Here is an 18,696-nt window from a genome sequence, read left to right on the forward strand (position 1 = left end):
GAATAAAAAAGGGGTAGAGGGCAAATACATTCCTTGTATTCTTTTCTTCACTGAGATAGTTTATCCTAAAAAAGCCTTAATTTACATTGTACCACTTCTGTGCTTTTTCTTCCCCTTCCTTCACCACTCATCTCTAGCTCCCTTGAAGCTAATTTATATCACCAAATGAGAAAATCCTAATCCTCAACCCCTAATCCTCCTAAACCCAGCTCAACTTTCTGATCCTACGTTGAGTTTGCAGGGCAGGCAGTTAGAAAAAACACATCATTTTACTTCTAAGCTGATAATATTTGATTTGGAAGTATCTGAGGAATAATAAACCTGGGACCCCACAATACTGTTTTATGGAATAACTTTTCAGAGTAGATTCACACTTCAAGGATCCATGTGTTATTAGTATTAGCAACTGGTGCGACTGGTCACGGGGCTGCTCCAGCAGCGGTCAGTGCGGCTGGCTGCAGAGTTGCTCCAGCAGTGGCTGGTATGGCTGTCCCCAGGGCCTCCTGAGCAGCTGGCACCGGAGCCAGCTGCTTGGACAGCCCTGGGGTCAGCCACACGCAGAAGTCACGGAGGTCGCAGATAGTCATGGAATCTGTGACTTCCGCAATCTCCATGAGAAACATGGAACCCTAACCATAGTAAACTCAGGTTTAATTCCTAGCCCTGGTTTGCCCCTAACTAGAACAATGTGGAGGCTTTGCACTGGAGGAAAGAGAGTGGCACTTCTCTTTCAATGGAGGACACATCTGGCCAGTTCAGGTTTGTGCCACACAGAGGACTCCTGTCTTGTAAACAGTATTCAAAAGTGATTTTTTTTTCATCTGTACTTGGCAAGGAAGTTCTAAGGTTTTCTTTCAGATGTGGTCATCACGACGGCTACCCATGCCTTTATCAGTTCCAGACTGCAATGTGCTCTACGTTTGCAATTAGAAAGTTGGCTGGTACAGAATGTGCCTGCCTGCTTATTCAGTGATACCTCACAAGGGGAGGACAAGCTGACAGTACCCAGGTTCCTGGTTTAAACAAGCCAGTATCACAATGGGTGTGACCTGCAACTTTATAAAGTGGTGAGGGCAAGATGTATGGAGTGGGAATAAATATGGGATTCCTCAGGCTTCCCAGAGGGATATGGAGATGTCTTAGAAAAAGGAAAGGCATAAAAATGAGTTGCTCTTTTAGTGGAAATCCCCGGGGGGTGTGGTGTGGTGTGGTGTGGTGTGTGTATATAGTAAATTGCACAGCTGTTGGCCATGTAAAACAAAAATATGTGGACATCCGAATGTGATTAGCAAGTAACTAATTCAACATCCCCAAATGCTTAGAATACAGCTGGTTTTTTTTTTTTTTTTTTTTTTTTTTTTTTTACATTTACTGCATTCTGTTTTTCTGAAAAATCTTCTGTTAGGAGAATATGTTTGTGGCGGTGCTCCCCATAAGGCATTATGGAAATATATGTTTTATGCTACATATGCCATGTAACATATCTCTGTAAAGGTTATGATCTGCTGAATCTATTCATCCTATTTGTATGCATGTGTCATTGTTGTATTCGATGTTGTGAATATTGGCTGTGTACCTGCTTGATTTCTAAGTAGCCTTAGTAAAACATTTGGTCAGCTTCTTGAGAAAGGAATGTGCAAGTTAAGTGCCCAATCAAGAAATACTTAAAGGACAATGAATCTTGGAAGGCTCCAATCCACATAAGAAGTCTACCTGAGGACATTCAGGGTAGCATGTAAACAATGGCTGTTCCCTGTAAAGTCATGTATGGACATGTGACTTGCCCAGGTGACTCCAAAACTCCATCTTGGAGCTGGACTTTGCATAGGAGAGAGAAGGGGGTCTCCACCCACAAGAGAAAGTCTGTTTAAGCCCATGGGAGACCCCTCCATTTTGTCTTCAGCTGGCTCAAGGGATAACCTCTCCACCCCTCAAGGATACCTGAGAGAAACTGGAACAAAGGACAGTAACTACAGGGGGTGTGAGTGATTGCTTGACCCAGACTAGAAGGGGACTAGTCTGTAAAAGGAAGCTTACTGGAACACCTCTGAGGATGAGGTTTTATCTGTGTTCAGTTTTATTACTGTATTAGGCTTAGATTTGCATGTTTTATTTTATTTTACTTGGTAATTCACTTTGTTCTGTCTATTAAAACTTGGAACCACTTAAATCCTATTTTCTGTATTTAATAACATCACTTTTTACTTATTAATTAGCCCAGAGTTAATTAATACCTGGGGCGGGGGGGGGAGCTGTGCAATTTATGAACTTACCTTGCATAAGCTTTATACAGGGTAAAACGGATTTATTTGGGGTTTGGACCCCATTGGGAGTTGGGCATCCGAGTGTTAAAGACAGGAACACTTCTTAACCTGCTTACAATTAAGCCTGCAGCTATTAGGGGGTGAGTGGTTCAGACCTGGGTCTGGGTTTGCAGCAGGCTAGCGGGTCCAGCTCAAACCAGGCAGAGCTCTGGAGTCCCAAGCTGCCAGGGCAGGAAAACGGGCAGAAGTAGTCTTGGCACATCAGTTGGCAGCCCCAAGGGGGTTTCTGTGATCCAACCCATCACAATGTTCCTATGACAGAAATAAAATAACACTGTGGGGAGGAACTTTTAAAACACATGGTCCACAAAAATAGCAGGCTTTGGAAATGTTTAAGTATAACAGTTGGTTTGTAAATATTTATATATTACATTTGCCAGCCTCTCACTTAACAAGCAAAGTTTAAATAGTTTAAATATATTCAGGGTTCTGTTTGATGGCTTATTGGAATAAAATAGCATAACATTGGAAAGCAATATACATACATAATTGTTCCTGGTTTTGCTCCTGAAATGCTTGCTTTTTTTAGGGTTTTATCTGTTCCAAACTTATCAATGGGTGTTTAAAATATATTTAGCTGTCAGGGCCACCAGTATCTTTTTGTAAAGTTCTTAAGTAGCTGGTCTTTGTGTTACTGCACAATCTTTATGGTTGTAGGAGCTTAGAAAGGAAGCTTATGGAGATTTCACTGTGTTTTGCTTCTTTTCTCATCAGTGCTTTAATGCCTGCTGATTAAGGGGTCATAAATCTTAGCAATATTGCTGGAGAGTTCCATTTCCCTACCAAATGTCAAACCTTCCTCTGCCCCCGTTAGTTGTTATCATACACATGCTGCTGCAACTAGTCATTCATTGATGCTGCTCTATATAATCTATAGAATGAATTATCTTTTTCTGGAAACAGTGAACAACTTGCCATTGCTAGAATAGCCTTTACTCTTGAGGTCACCTAACTTGGCAAGTCAGTGAGTTAATGGGTTTGAAAAGATTACCCTAGTACAGAGATGATGTAAACATTTTCCTTTCAGTTTGGGATATGTGGATTTGGATTCCTTTCATCTTTCTTTGCACATTCCAGATGTTTGCTTCTTTCCCTACATCATATATACATGATGGAATAGATAATGTACAGAGTGAAATTTTTGTCTACAGTATGATGTGTTTATACTCTGCTTCATTACACCTTCTTTTCTCCTTTTATTGGAGAGAGGAGGAGTACCTTAAAAGCCTTTTTTAAATTCAGTTTTGGTATGTTTATTCAGTGTTTTTCAAAGTAGTCTGGTTAAAGTTTGCACATTCCCTTCATTTCCTCTGCAGTCTAATGCAATATATCTCACTTCAGTCAAGGATGAATCTACAGGGTAATAGTTTACTATTTCAGCCCTTTTGATAACATTAAAGAAATCAGCTTTCTTGATTTCATTTAAAAAGGTGTAAAGGGCAGTTAGGTACCCATCTCCTAATGAAAGTTGGAGATGGGCACCTAAATGCCATATTTTGCCTTTGCATTTTTTTTTTTTTTTTTTGCACCTGAAGGGCCTGAGCTAAAGCTCCCTGATATCAATAGAAAGACTCCTATTGACTTCTGTGGGCTTTGAATCAGACTTTTTTGATATCTTTTGGATCTTATAGCTCTTCCAAATTGACACGTTAGGTCTTTTAATGTTAAAGATATTCTAGAAACACTGGAACACAGTTATTCTATTTTTCAATATTTCCAGTTGGGCTATTTTGTCCTTAACCAATCCAGAATGGATCATTTTGTCTGTCAACCCAAGGACATTGAAAACGGTTCAGGAAAGGCTCAATCTCTTATCAAGATTTCTAGAAAGGTGTCCATAAAATATTTCTAAAAGAAAAACAATGTATGCTGAAAAAGATAATTACCAGCCAATTTTACTAACTTCAGTTGTAATTCCTATTGAAAATACATATTTGGTTGCTGTGTTCCTTGTATATCAGTGGTCTCTAAATTAGTGCTTAGATTCTATTGCTGTTTTTATTACGTTGAACACAAGCAATAACCATTTGTCAAAAAGATTGCTGGAAAAATGATTTTGAAGAAGTCTCTCTTTTACACCTTTGGTAAACCTACTCTTACTTGGATAATTTTGGGTAACTTTTCAAAATCCCAGATAACTTCTTTTCTCTAGTAATTTTTTTTCCTGTGGGGTTTAGGCCCCATATTCTTACAGTAAGTTGAAATACCACAAAGATTTGTTTAACCACTGATTTTGGCAACTAAAATAATTTCCTCGCTAGAACCTGTGAATGAGATTCACCCTCTAGTGAATCAGAATGGATTGAGCAGATTTATCTTACCTCAATCATGGACAAACTTACATAAAGCTTACTAGATGAGTTCTAGGGCTTATTACTACTTTATCCAATCTCTTTATAACTTTATGGAAAACAATTTTCAGAATGCTGGAAGACCAAGAGACTACTCAAATAATTTCCTTTGAGTATAAATGACATGGCTGTGTGTGTACATATATGGGTTGAATTATTCAGTGCTTTTATATTGGAGAAACCAGGAGAGCAGAAATTATATATGTACATTCTCTTTTCTCTGTCACAACAGTACAGAGTCTTTCAAACAATCTAGTAGGCTATACTTTGCCTGTTTGAAAGGACGGCTGGCCTTCCGGTTAAGAAATTTATTTAAACAAAAACCTTCCGTACTACATCATGCATTGCACTAGCCTTCACTGGTCAACAACATAGTCTTACTGATTTCACCATAGTCTTTTCTTGTAACTCCCCTCTGGGACCGTGGTGCCTGGCTGGGCCACACTGAGAATGCTACACTCAGGGCAGACTGCGAGGAATAGGGCAGACAGTCCCCAAAACCGGTGGTTTATTCTATAATTAGATTCACCAGACCAGTAACAAAAGAGCTTCTGTAATACCACACTGGTTAACAAGAAGCCAGACATAGTCCACTTCAGGCATTCCAGCCTTCGGCTCTCATCTAGACAACTAAGTCTAGTACAGTGAGAGGTCATTAAAACCCTATTCACCATAAATCAAGTTTTTCCAGTCCCAAAGGATCAGACACATTATTCCCCAGGTCAATGAATATTTCAGATTTTACCCAAATACACGGTTATAGGTAATCCTTGGTAACTAAATCTAAAAATTACTAAGAGGAAAAAGAAAGAAGAGAGTTATAAATGGTTACAAGGTCAATATACATACAAATTACTTTTAATGTTCATAGATCAGAATCATGGCAGCAATGTATATCTGCTGGCTTATAAAAGTCTCTCTGGAATTAGTTCAATGGGTTATAGTCCAACAGGCAATTCAGGTGTAGAGTCTGTTAGAGTTTTTCCATGAGATTTCCAGGATAATCCAGGCGCCTACCTGGAGACCTCTGTTGTATGTCTTATACTTTCCCTGTTAAAGCTGAAGCAGAGCTGAGATGGCAGGATCAGGCTTCTCTTTTATAGCTCTTCTAGCAGGCTGACAAACCTCCTCATAGAAATTGTCACAGCAGGGCCTTCCCTTGAGGAAGAATAGGCAACGCAGATTGCCTGAAGACTGTTGCTTTGAAACTAATCTTCTATTTCCTATGCATATACAGGTAAACTAGTTACCTCATGTGAATGAGTGTAATTAACCAGTCCTTCATTATAACATAGATAGTTAAGCTGAAGACAATGTAGATAATATTATTAGTTGCCTGCAGTATTTTACATCTTGGATCTCAATATTAAGTGGACACAGTCACATACATAATTAAGGCAATTAAGTCATGAAAGGGAATTAGCATCTACCTGCTCATTTGGTTAATTGTTAAACTTCTAACAAGATATAGCAGGGGTGGCCAACCTGTGGCTCTGGAGCCACATGCGGCTCTTCAGAAGTTAATATGCGGCTCCTTGTATAGGCACCGACTCCGGAGCTGGTGCTACAGGCGCCAACTTTGCAATGTGCCGGGGGGTGCTCACTGCTCAACCCCTGGCTCTACCACAGGCCCTGCCCCCACTCCACCCCTTTCCATCCCATCCCCTCCCCTAAGCCTGCTGTGCCCTCGCTCCTCCCCCCTCTCCCCCAGAGTCTCCTGCACACCACTAAACAGCTGATCGGGAAGTGCGGGGAGGGAGGGGGAGGCGCTGATGGGCGGGGCTGCCAGTGGGTGGGAGGTGCAGGGAGTGGGGGGGGGAGGGAAACTGATGCGGGGGCTGCTGACGTATTACTGTGGCTCTTTTTCAATGTACAGTGGTAAATTCTGGCTCCTTCTCAGGCTCAGGCCATCCCTGAGGTATAGATAAACAAATAAGTACACTTAGCATCTACCCTTGACTTCTATTACTAGAAACGAATGAGTTGATGATTGCTAGTCTAGTACATCTCTTTGAAATTCACATACACGTGAATTGTTTTGATACAAATGCCTCTTGTTAAGTTGTTATGGGTCATACAAAGGTTGGCTGGTCTGCCAGTGTCACACCCTATTTATGTCTGTCTTATTGTTTATTTGTAATGTGGTATTGCCTAGGAGCCCCAAACATAGACCAGGATTCCATTGTGCTAGGTGCCGTACAAACACAGAACATAAAATTGCTTGTAAGCTACTTCGGGGCAGGGATCATGTCTTTTGGGTGTATTGGGAGGCATCTAGCAGACTTTTGGCTGCTGAGACAACTAGTATTGTAAAATTTGTGTATGATTTTGCAAAAGAAATTGTAGTGCAAATGATATGTGCCCACGTGATGGTGTTCCAGCTTCACTTTGTCACATTGGATCATTTTCATCACTAATGTAACTCTGTTGGCTTCACTGGAGTTAAACCTAGGAGGAATTTGGCACATTGATTCCAAGTTTTATACTTCTGTTGCATTAGTACAGAAGATCATTCACTGACTTGAGACCACAGAGTGCCATGGGCATTATGAAGTGACTTGCGGGCAAAATGGCAGCTTTAGATCTACATTTTTATTTTATGTTGCATGAATCCTTTTCTTCTTACTCAAGCAAGTAAGTTTAATGGGACTGTTCGTGTGACATTAATGGGACAATATGTGACTACAGTGAGCAAAATGTAGTCCTTTTCAGTTTAGTGTAGATCTTTAGCATTTGTAATATAGTTGTTCTGTATATACAATTGTTCTGTACAGACTAAAAGAAGAACAGGAGTACTTGTGGCACCTTAGAGACTAACATATATGCATCCGAAGAAGTGGGCTGTAGTCCACGAAAGCTTATGCTCTAATAAATTTGTTAGTCTCTAAGGTGCCACAAGTCCTCCTGTTCTTCTTTTTGTGGATACAGACTAACACGGCTGCTACTCTGAAATCTGTACAGACTGGCACATTTGGCTATTTGTGAGATTGGTATTACAGATGCTCCCCGGGTTATGCAAACCCAATTTACAGAAATCCGGACTTACGGAAAAAGTTTTTGTTTTTGCTTAATTGTCGGAGATATGTTCCTGACTTTTGCAAGACATTCCGGAATGGTATGGATTTAGGTCTAGAATGCATTTTGTCTTGCATCATTTTTTCAGTCACCTGAAAAATGTATGGATTATGACGGGGTATTTTGATGGTATAACAGCTGCTGCAAAATGTTAGTTTTGGAACTTTGCCTTAAAATGCAAATTTTGACAACAGGTTTTATACAAATTAGCATGAGATAGATTGACTTGGAATTGAAGAGCTCAATCCTCTTAGTTGTGCAACTTGTAATAGATTCCAAGAGCATTTCACTAGTCAAGGATTGCTAGAGCTCAGCATGCTCTGGCCACAGGCCTCAGAGCATACCTGGGCATGCCCTTTATGTCAGGGGCCTGGCGGTAGGTGGAGTAGAGCCTCCTATATTGACTCTGTGTCAGCCAAGAATTCCCCCACACCAGCAAATCCTCAGATGCCCAGGTAGGGCAGCTTTAATTCCCCTTTGCGCTTTTGGAGAGACACAAAGTGGGTTTACCATAGGCCATGATCTGGCCCAAAGTGTCAGAGCCAGATCCTCAGCTGTTGAAAATTGTCTTAATTCCATTGACTCCAATGGAGCTATGACAAGCCTGTATGTGTGCATCTCAGCCAAAATCTAGCCTGTTTTATTCAGCAAGAGGAGTCAGACTATAATAAATATATGCAATATTATCAAACAGACTTCTCTGTGTACTCTGTGATCCCGCTTTCTGTCTGGTCCCTTTCTATACTATTGATACAACCATTACCATGGAGCTGAACACAGAGGTAGAATCACATTATAAAACTTTGAACATCAACAAAATAGAGCAAGTTTATGTCCCCTTCATCAAATCTTCTATTTGCACTTTCAATTTAAACTATTAAATTGTGGACTCTGTATGATGGTTTCTAGGGATTGTGAATCTTAAAACAATATATTTACCAGTGTTTCATTAATGTTTAAGAAAAAAATATAAATCTATAGAAAAGTAGAGTTCTAAACCAAAGTCTAATGCATATTTCTTAATCTGTTTTATTTATTTACCATAGGTTTATGGGGGGAACTAAAGGATGAGCTTGACTTGAGTTGGCTTCTCCTTCTTATTCTTTTCAATAGGAAGGATAAATAATTCTTAGCTGGGGGTAAAAATTTTGATGGACATCTTTCACCTCTTCCTGCATTACTCAGTAATCAAATCCTTCCCCAGCATTTCCAGCCGACCTAAGATTTGCCGTTGCATAAATTTCCCTCAGAATGCTTTATGGCTTGAAGATATATCTGTTCTAACAAATTATTAAAATTATTTAACTCTTCACTCTAGCAAATGTATAAAATTCAGAGCCTAATAAGTGCATTGTCAACATAAACGACACTTTATTCTTTAGATGACTTTGCAGTTTTCTAACTCAGTGAGCACCATCAACTGTATGACAAATAATCTCCAACGAATCTATGTATTTATTATAATTGTGGAGTCTGGACCGATTCCCCTTAGTGCTACAGTATTTAAAAGATGGCAGTTACCATTGACATCTATTTCTTTGTGAAAACATGTACAAGTTTATGTAAAACCAAATCATTATTGGTAATCCACAGGCAATGTTAGTATCTGTGATCACAAAGCAGCTAGATCCAGTAATATTTTACATTTATTAATGCTTATCTGGTTAATTGATTTAGTCATCCCATCAACTGCTGCTTAATTAACTGTCCAGCAGCTTTCTGTAAGTTTAGGCATGTTTTTGAATGGCTGCCTTTTCTTTTATATAAATGTTTCTCTCTATTCTGTTGGCATGGGTGTTCTAAATACCTGCACTGCCCTCTTCAGCAGCTGAAGTACTGTAATCACCAGATTGTGCTGCATAAGAGACTGGTGGTCCAAGAAATGACTTGCATAAATCACCACAAGCAAATGTAACTAATGGCAAATTGTTAACCACAGTCCAGGAGTGGTATTTTATTAACCAGAATGACACAGATGTAGTTAATTATTCTCACAATTATGGATATTGTTCCCTAAATCAACAAGTATTACTTGTTGCCATAATAATTAATGGTTAACAAAAAGAACCTGCGATGCCGAAGTTACTATTTTCCCCCTGGTCATCTTCTCAATATACCATCATAGAGGTAATATATGAAAGGTGAATATGAAGCTAATAATACCAAATGTGTAAAATCATGTCATTTGAAATTATACTTGGCCGGCAAAGTGAATTCTGATGCTTTCCTGGAGAAAAGATTCTTCTTTGCAGGGTAGAAGGACTTTTTAAGTGCCAGGAACTTAAATATTAAGGTCATGTAGTACTACTCTGAGGTAACTGTAAATGTTGACTTTTTAATGGCAGCCACTGTATTTGACACTGATTTTTGCACTATGTACATTTTTACAATTTGGAAAGGATTTCATTCAATTCCTACTATTTAAGCGAAAAACTTTCTAAGCTATTAGTCTTAGAAATGGATATAAACTTTAATTGGAAAAAATCTAACCCTGGTGCATACAGTTCTTCTGGATGCTGTCTCATCCTCATTTCTCTACATTATAGTCCTATGTAAAAAAAAACAACCAACTGAAAACGTTGGGTCAAATCCTGCAATCCCTACTCAGTTTGTACTCTAGCAAAATTTCATAAAAGAGATGTACTTGTCTAGTAAATTCCAAAGAATGGTTATTAAAAATACCCCTATAGTAAACAAAATCATTTTGCATGAAATTTTATGACTTTTACATACAGATGTAGGGGGAATTTAACTACCCTCAGTCATTAAATTTACTATTATATTTTCTCACTTAGTTTAATTAATATCACAAATACTATGATTACAGTGAAATAAATATCCATATTTTATGGCAACTACTATAAATACTTCGGTTGAATTTATGCCAAGAGACTGAAGTGGCCTATACTTGCTGATATTGCCACAGATTCTTAGGGTATGTCCACACTGCAATTGAACACCCTCAGATGGTCATGTCCATGGGCTTGGGCTTGCGCTTGTGGGGCTTGGGCTATCAGGCTGTAAAATTGCAGTGTACATGTTTGGGCTCAGACTGGAGCACAAGAGGGGGGAGGGTCCCAGAGTCTGGGCTCCAGACCGCGCCCTGAAGTCTACACTTCAATTTTACAGCCCCGCAGACCAAGTCAGCTGACATGGGCCAACTGTGGGTGTTTAATTGTAGTGTAGACATACCTTTAAAAGGCCTCGTCTACACCTAAAAATTAGATAGACCTAGCTATGTCGCCCTGGGCTATGAAAAATTTCACACCCTTAGTGCCATAGCGTAGTCAACTGGACGTCTAGTATACTTGGCTTGGTTGATAGAAGAATTCTTGGTCCAGTTCTGACTTATAGAAAAAGAGTATGTTCATATTATTTAATTTGAATAGAAAGTAAAAACCACAGACCATATATTTTAGTTCATGTTATTGTGACAAAAAATGTTTCCTTGTCTTTGAGATTTGTAATGTAGTATCTCTGTTTTCTCTCCCTTTCTCTTCTTTGGCAGGATGACAAGGATTTGGTTCATGAGTTTGTTGTGGCTGAAGGCCTGACTTGCTTGATAAAAGTGGGAGCTGAGGCAGACCAGAACTATCAGAACTACATCTTAAGAGGTATAGTAAGTGAACTCAGAAGCTGTGTTTCCTGCAGTGAATCTTACTGACAAATCTGCTCCAACCTACTACATCAAGGATTCAAACATGTTTGAATAATTTGCAGTGGTTAGCTATTCATAATAGGTCTCCCAGTGAGTGAGTTAGTGAGTTTTTATATGTTGTGGAAGAGAGTTACTTTTAAAGCAGTGGAATAGATTCCATGCAAATACATCATCAGTCCAATGTGACATTCTCATAAGCAAACTAGAGAAATATGGTCTACATGAATTTACTATAAGGGGAGTGCACAACTGGCTGAAAGACAGTACTCAAATAGTAGTTATCCATGGTTTCCTGTCAAACTGGGACGGTGTATCTAGTGGGGATCTCAGAGGGGTCTGCTGTGGATCTGGTACTATTCAATATTTTCATTAATGACTTGGATAATGGAGTGGAGAGAATGCTTATAAAATTTGCAGATGACACCATTTTTAACAAGATGAAATTCAGTAAAGACAAATGCAAAGTGCTTCCCATAGGAAGTAAAAATCAAATGTACAACAACAAAATTGGGAATAACTGGATGGGCAGTAGTACTGCTGAAAAAGATCTGGGGGTTACAGTGGATTGCAAATGGAATATGAGTCGTCAATGTGATACAGTCGTGAAAATGACTACTACCATTCTGGGTGTATTAACAGTATGGGAGCTAATTGTCCCATGCTGGTCAGCACTGCTAAGGCCTCAGTTGGAGTACTGTTTCCATTTCTGGGTGCCACACTTTAGAAAAGATGTGGATAAATTGAAGAGAGTCCAGAGGAGAGCAACAAAAATGATAAAAGGTTTAGAAACCCTGACCTATCAGGAAAGGTTAAAAAAAACTGGGCACGATTAGTCTTAAGAAAAGAAGATTGAGGGGGGACCTGTTAACAATCTTCAAATATGTAAAGAGATGTTATAAAAAGGATGGTGATGAGTTGTTCTCCATCCCCACTGAAGGTAGAACAAGAAATAATGGGCTTAATCTGCAGCAAGGGAGATTCAGGTTAGATATTAGGGGAAAGCTCTGGTCTAGGCTTCCAAGAGAGGTTGTGGAATCACCATCACTGGCTTTTAAAAAAAAAAAAAACAGGTTGGACAAACACCTGTCAGGAATGGTCTAGGTATACTTGGTTCTTCCTCGGCAGAGGGGGCTGGACCTGATGACTTCTCAAGGTCCCTTCTCTCCCTTCATTTCTATGACTCTATGATCAGGCAGTAGGAGAGAGCTGGAAAATTTAAACATTACAAGGTGCATTCTCTTCTCTCCTCCCTTGTCAAACCCTATGACTACGTTGCTAAACCCTATTAAAAAACTTCTGAAATTCCAGACACAATTTTATAGGATGTTTTTGAAAATTTGTCCTAATGAGTTGGAAAGGCTTCATAGCTCTGTATGTGGGTGAGAGAAGGGAGAACTATATCATTCACAGCATCAATTTAAAAATCACCCTCTCTCAGAAGAGGCAGTGGTTTTCATTTAACAAGCAAGCCCAGGTTGCAAGCAGTGGCAGTTGCTCCAGGTTGTGTTTGCTCCTCATTAGTCACCAAACAAGGGTTCCAGCCAATTGCAGCTTCTCCTTGCCTCCTTCTCAGGGGCTGGGGGTAGGTGGGAGATTGTTCATATGAGAGGACCTGTACAACCCCGATGGCTTCGCCAGCAGCAACCCCTCTTGGTAAACAGGGAGACTCAAGAAGAATGCATGTTTGGCGGATGCTCCATTTAAATACTCCCATGCAACTGTTTATAAGAGTCTTTACAGTTATCAGCCTGGTTCATTTACCTTCCATAAAACCCTCAACAGAAAAACAAACCGCACACCGAGGAGCCAAATACAAATTAAATACATAAATAGACAGAAAGATGGCTTAAGAGCTAGGTATTATTTAAAATAGTACATTTGAGTTGAAAGTATCCCTTTAAATAAGAGACTCGAAGACAGGACCAGAATCAATTGTATGACGAATAAGAAATAATCTCCAACAAATCTATGTATTTATTATAATTGTGGAGTCTGGACTTATTCCCCTTAGTGCTACAGATGATGTGGTTGTTGAAAGATGGCAGTTACCATTGACATCTATTTCTTTGTGAAAACATGTACAAGTTTATGTAAAACCAAATCATTATTGGTAACCCACAGGCAATGTTAGTAGTTGTGATCACAAAGCAGCTAGATCCAGTAATATTTTAAATGTATTACAATTATTATATGGTTAATTGATTTAGTCATCCCATCAACTGCTGCTTAATTAACTGAAATATAATACATGAACACTAAATAAGATCCTTTCTTTACAGCTCTGAGGAAAAGTTATACAGAAGCAATTAGCCAGAATGACACTAAGGAAAAAATAGAAAAGAAAATAAGAAAACAAATACAGTGGGGAAAAAATCTGATCCTCAGCTGGTGTTAATTGGTGGAGCACCATCCACTGGCATGGAGCTCCACTAATAAACACTAGCTGACAATCTGGCCCTCTCGCTCTAGAGATTTTACAGGGAATAAGTATTTCAGATATAGGAAATATCCAAGAGAATTTGCAAAATAAATTAGTGAGAAACATGGATTTCCCTCTAGGATTAGAGTGAGTCTTCCTTACTTGAGCATAGTAATTCCATACAGTGGTGCTAAGGTTTCAGAGTAATAATCTATTAGTATTAGGCCAGTCAGCTTTCTAATGCCTGCATTTTGCATTGTCTGTGTGATGTGGCCTCATCGATATGAGCTTGCAGCATGCTATCTGTACCTCCTCCTTGTTGGAATGTCATTTGACATTCACAGGTTGAATGAGTGGCAGTAACACATCCATCCACATCATCTGCTTTTCAACAACCAATAATGTATTTATGTATTCCCAGGACATCCTAATGCCATCAGATTTAGGAGGGTTAAAATGGTCAAATTGTTGGTGTGCGTCTAGGGTGACCAGATGTCCTGATTTTATAGGGACAGTCCCAATTTTGGGGTCTCTTTGTTATATGGGCTCCTATTACCCCCCACCCCCATCCCGATTTTTCACATTTGCTGTCTGGTAACCTATGTGCATCTTCTATACTTTCATGTGGGAAAGCTGTATGTGTTATAGGCCTAATTCAAAGCAAAACAAAGTCAATGGAAGTTTTTCCATTGATTTAGGTGGGCTTTGTTTGGATTAGACCCATAATACTGATGTTCACAGCATGTGTATATGAAGCTTGCTTTTCAGTGATTGTACCAAGAAAATTGGTATACAACCCTTTTGCCTTATTATCAACAGGTGACCATCTAGACAGGTTAAAAAAAACTTAACTAAATAAAATACCGCTGTGTATAAGTGTGGATGAAAATCTTGGCCATTAAGTAGTGTGACAAAGTTCCTCCTCTATCTTGGTAGCTCCTGCGCTTATTGGCGGATTTGCTTGCCTCAGAGATTCCCCATGTGGGTTGGGGGAACAGCCCAGAGACCTCCCCCTCTGGAAGAACCCACAGTCCAGGTCAATTGGGAGGTTTGGGGGGAACCCAGGCCCACCCTCTACTCCAGGTTCCAGCCCAGGGCCCTGTGGACAGCAGCTGTCTATAGTGCCTCCTGTAACAGCTGCATGACAGCTACAACTCCCTGGGCTACTTCCCCATGGTTTCCTCCAAACACCTTCCTTATTCTCACCACAGGACCTTCGTCCTGGTGTCTGATAATGCTTGTGCTCCTCAGTCCTCCACCCACACCCACACCCTCTCCCTCTCAGCTCCTTGCGCCTCTTGCTCCCAGCTCCTCACACTCGCACCACAAACTGAAGTGAGTTCCTTTTTAAAACCCAGGTGCCCTGATTAGCCTGCCTTAATTGATTCTAGCAGCTTCTCTTAATTGGCTCCAGGTGTTCTAATCAGCCTGCCTGCCTTAACTGGTTCTAGCAGGTTCCTGATTACTCTAGTACAGCCCCTTTCTCTGGTCACTCAGGGAACAGAAAACTACTCATCCAGTGACTAGTATATTTGCCCTCTACCAGACTCCTGTACCCCACTGGTCTGGGTTTGTCACAGTATTTATAGGGCTATGAGCCCTATAAGGCACATCTTAAAGTAGAGTTGATGTTAAGAGATTTTAATGTTTTGCTGATGGATCAAACTGCAGTCTCTCTCTCTCTCCCCTCACCCCCACCCTCCTGGGTATATATCCCTTCCTCTATAAATGTAGTAAGGAAAAAAATATACATGTTTTAGCATTTTCCTATATCTGTATTTTCTTTAGAAATTGAATTTAAGTCCTGACTGACTTTCAGGCTGCTTCAAGTCCATTATTATTTCAAGCCTTTGTCAGCTGTTTTCAGTTCCAGGAACCAGTGTGTGCTTTCTGTATGTGCAGTGAGATAAAGATAGGCTTGAAAGTACAGTGTATCCAACCCTATCCAAAAATATGAGGAGGCTGTTGAGAAGAAACATTAAGTATACGTCATGTGAGAATAATATTTTTTCTGATTTATTATTTTTGGATGACTGTAGGAAATGGTTTAAGGTTTTTCATGATAACCATGTATGTAATATAAATCGAATATGATGTTTTAAAATGTACAGCTGTAGAGTTCTGGTTGAACATAGGGATTTTAAATGCATCAGAATAGGAACTCGAGAAGTTGAGATAGTGCCATGGGCTTTGAACAACATGTTAAGTGATGGCAATACAACAATATAATGAGATAGCGTGTGTCACTGAATGCTTCCAGCATTCAAGCAGGGTGTACCAGACTCCTAATACCCTATGCAGTGGGATTTACCCTCCTTCTGGAGAGCGTTCAGCCTAAACTACAAAAAGGATATGATTTGGCCCAAGTTTCATATCCCAATTCAATTCCACTGTAGCTTTCATTGAAGGCTCTATTCTTCTTTTATTGTAGTGTTGCCATTAACTCCAACCCTAATCAGGACATTTCCTGACTTTCTAGTGCATAAGCATGCAACATTAACTTACCCGGTAGTTATTTTTGATGGAAGAGTTTAAGAGGTGTTTAGTCAGAGAGATTTCTATGGAATTGGATGCCAGCATCCATGTCAAGAGTTAATTTTCCAGAAGCCAGTGGAAGTCCAACAATCATGTTAACATTGTTAGGTTGTTTAATACCAGTCTTTGCTTTCTGGAATTAATTTCATGGGGACAAACTTCGTTTGTTTGTTTTTTAAGTTTTATTTATTGTTTCACTCCAAAGCTTCCTGTTTGTGAGTTTGCTTTTCTGGGCAGTTTAGAATGATCTACTGAGTTTCAAGGCAGAAGGTGCTGCCAGAAGAATGACTAGTTGAAAGAGTTTCATTTTCTATATTTAGTAAATGAGTAGCAGATAAAAGTGTGTCTATTGCGTAGAATACAAATGAACCAAGGACAGTTTTTGTAAAACTGTTACATTGCTAAAGAGTGGGACACGTTTATCTATTGATTGGTGCCCAACAAAGCAGCATTGTGTATGAATACCTTTGCAAATGGGTTTTCTTTTGTTATCATCCTCCAAACATCCATCCTATGGAGCACTAAACACTGCTTTGTCTCCAGGACATCCTGAAAAAATACTAGCTAGTGCCTTTTCTCTTTGTTTACTTTTCATCTAATGGTTATTTAGCTGCAGTGGTTATTCATTCTCAGTTAATAACCACTGGGCCTAAAGTTACTCAAATAGCGTTTCTTTATACTAACTGGAAACAGACATGTTAAGAAATGGAGTCACTTTTAATCAACACGGGCCTGATCCAAAGCCCACTGTAGTCAACGGAAAGCTTCAATGGACTGTAAAGGAATAATGCCATCAGTGTGGTAAATACTGTAGATATGAAATATACTTAAAAATAGGTCACTGATGTAAACACTGAGCAGGAAAAGAGTCTTGGTTAGACATAGCTGAAAAATAATCCTAAAAGGAAGATTTTCTATATTTTTTTTTTTTTACTGAATATCCTAGAGCAGGGGTAGGCAACCTATGGCATGCATGCCAAAGGTGGCACACGAGCTGATTTTCAGTGGCACTCACACTGCCTGGGTCCTGGCCACTAGTCTGGGGGGCTCTGCATTTTAATTTAATTTTAAATGAAGCTTCTTAAACATTTTAAAAACCCTATTTACTTTACATACAACAATAGTTTTTTTATATATTATAGACTTATAGAAAGAGACCTTCTAAAAACATTAAAATGTATTACTGGCACATGAAACCTTAAATTAGAGTGAATAAATGAAGACATGGCATACCACTTTTGAAAGGTTGCCGACCCCTGTCCTAGAGCATCTGTTCCATTGTTGAGTTTTCGACCTACATCATAACAGTCTATTGATTCCAATGGAATGTGGATGGAGGACGGCAGAAGCAGTGCAAGTATGATGGTTTTGGTGGGGGATTTGCAGATAATAGGGCTAGTTTTATAGTGTGAAAATATACTTTGTACGTTATAGAAATAACCTTGATTGTATGGTGTTTGAATTTCCTGGGGGTAACTGAGCAAATCTCAGTGTTGCAAGGTTTTTAATTTTTTTATTTTTTTTTATTTTGCTGATCCATCAAATGGCAGTCTCTCTCTTTGGGTATGTATCTCTATATCTGTAGGTCTAGTTAGAAAGATAATATTGAGGTGGCTGTTATCAGAATATTAAAAGAGAAGATTAAAATGGAAAAAAAGTGGAAGAAAAATGCCCACAGTTGGTAGGGCTTTATTTGTGCATTACTCTTTAATTTCGGGGCCAGGAGCCAGGGCCAGTAGTGGAGCTATGGACAAGTGCCGGGAGCAGGGCCAGATCCATGGTGGAGAGCCAGGGCCAGGAACAGGGCCGCAGCCAGACCCTGGCAGTGGGTCTGAGGTCCGGGAGCGGGGCCGTGGCAGGGCGCCTGGAGTGGGGCCAGGGTGTGTATCCCTAACTACCTAATTTTGGTTTCAAATCATTACCTAGGTGCTAAAGTTCAAGTTATGTAGGCTGTGGTATCAAGTTATGTAGGCATAAAATAGGGACTTAAATGGGAGGCCAGGCCTAGTTAAAATATATATCCCTGTAGATCAAAAGACTTATGTGACAAGAAAAGTGGGACCATCAGTCAATATCTCCATAATAACCTTGTGTGAAATTGTGCCCTGCGGTCCTTACAGTTGGAGAATTTGTTTAAAAGTTTGTTTTTAAATTTGAATATAAACTTACATTTTTAGACAATATGGAGTTTGCAGGCATTTAATGCAGTATCTAATTTAACTCACTAACGCTAGGTCTACACTACCCGCCTGAATCAGCGGGTAGAAATCGATCTCTCAGGGATCGAATTACCGCTTCTCGTCGGGACGCGACAATCGATCCCCGAATCGACGC

General features: G+C 39.6%; 1 protein-coding gene across 24 annotated transcripts in view; it reads left to right on the forward strand.

Moving 5' to 3' along the window:
* The window catches only part of FHOD3 (formin homology 2 domain containing 3), a 655,971-nt gene that overhangs the window by 329,007 nt on the left and 308,268 nt on the right, over positions 1-18,696 (forward strand). For all 24 annotated transcript variants that reach the window (XR_010598462.1, XM_065583978.1, XM_065583975.1 and 21 more), the window contains one exon: positions 11,259-11,364. Coding sequence is in view for 23 of the 24 variants with exons in the window: in XM_065583978.1 (XP_065440050.1) it covers positions 11,259-11,364 (106 nt within the window). In the remaining variant the exon portion in view is untranslated. The remainder of the gene's footprint in view (positions 1-11,258; positions 11,365-18,696) is intronic.

Source organism: Chrysemys picta, chromosome 2 (assembly GCF_011386835.1).
Source record: "Chrysemys picta bellii isolate R12L10 chromosome 2, ASM1138683v2, whole genome shotgun sequence".
In the NCBI taxonomy this organism is placed as follows: Eukaryota; Metazoa; Chordata; order Testudines; family Emydidae; genus Chrysemys; species Chrysemys picta.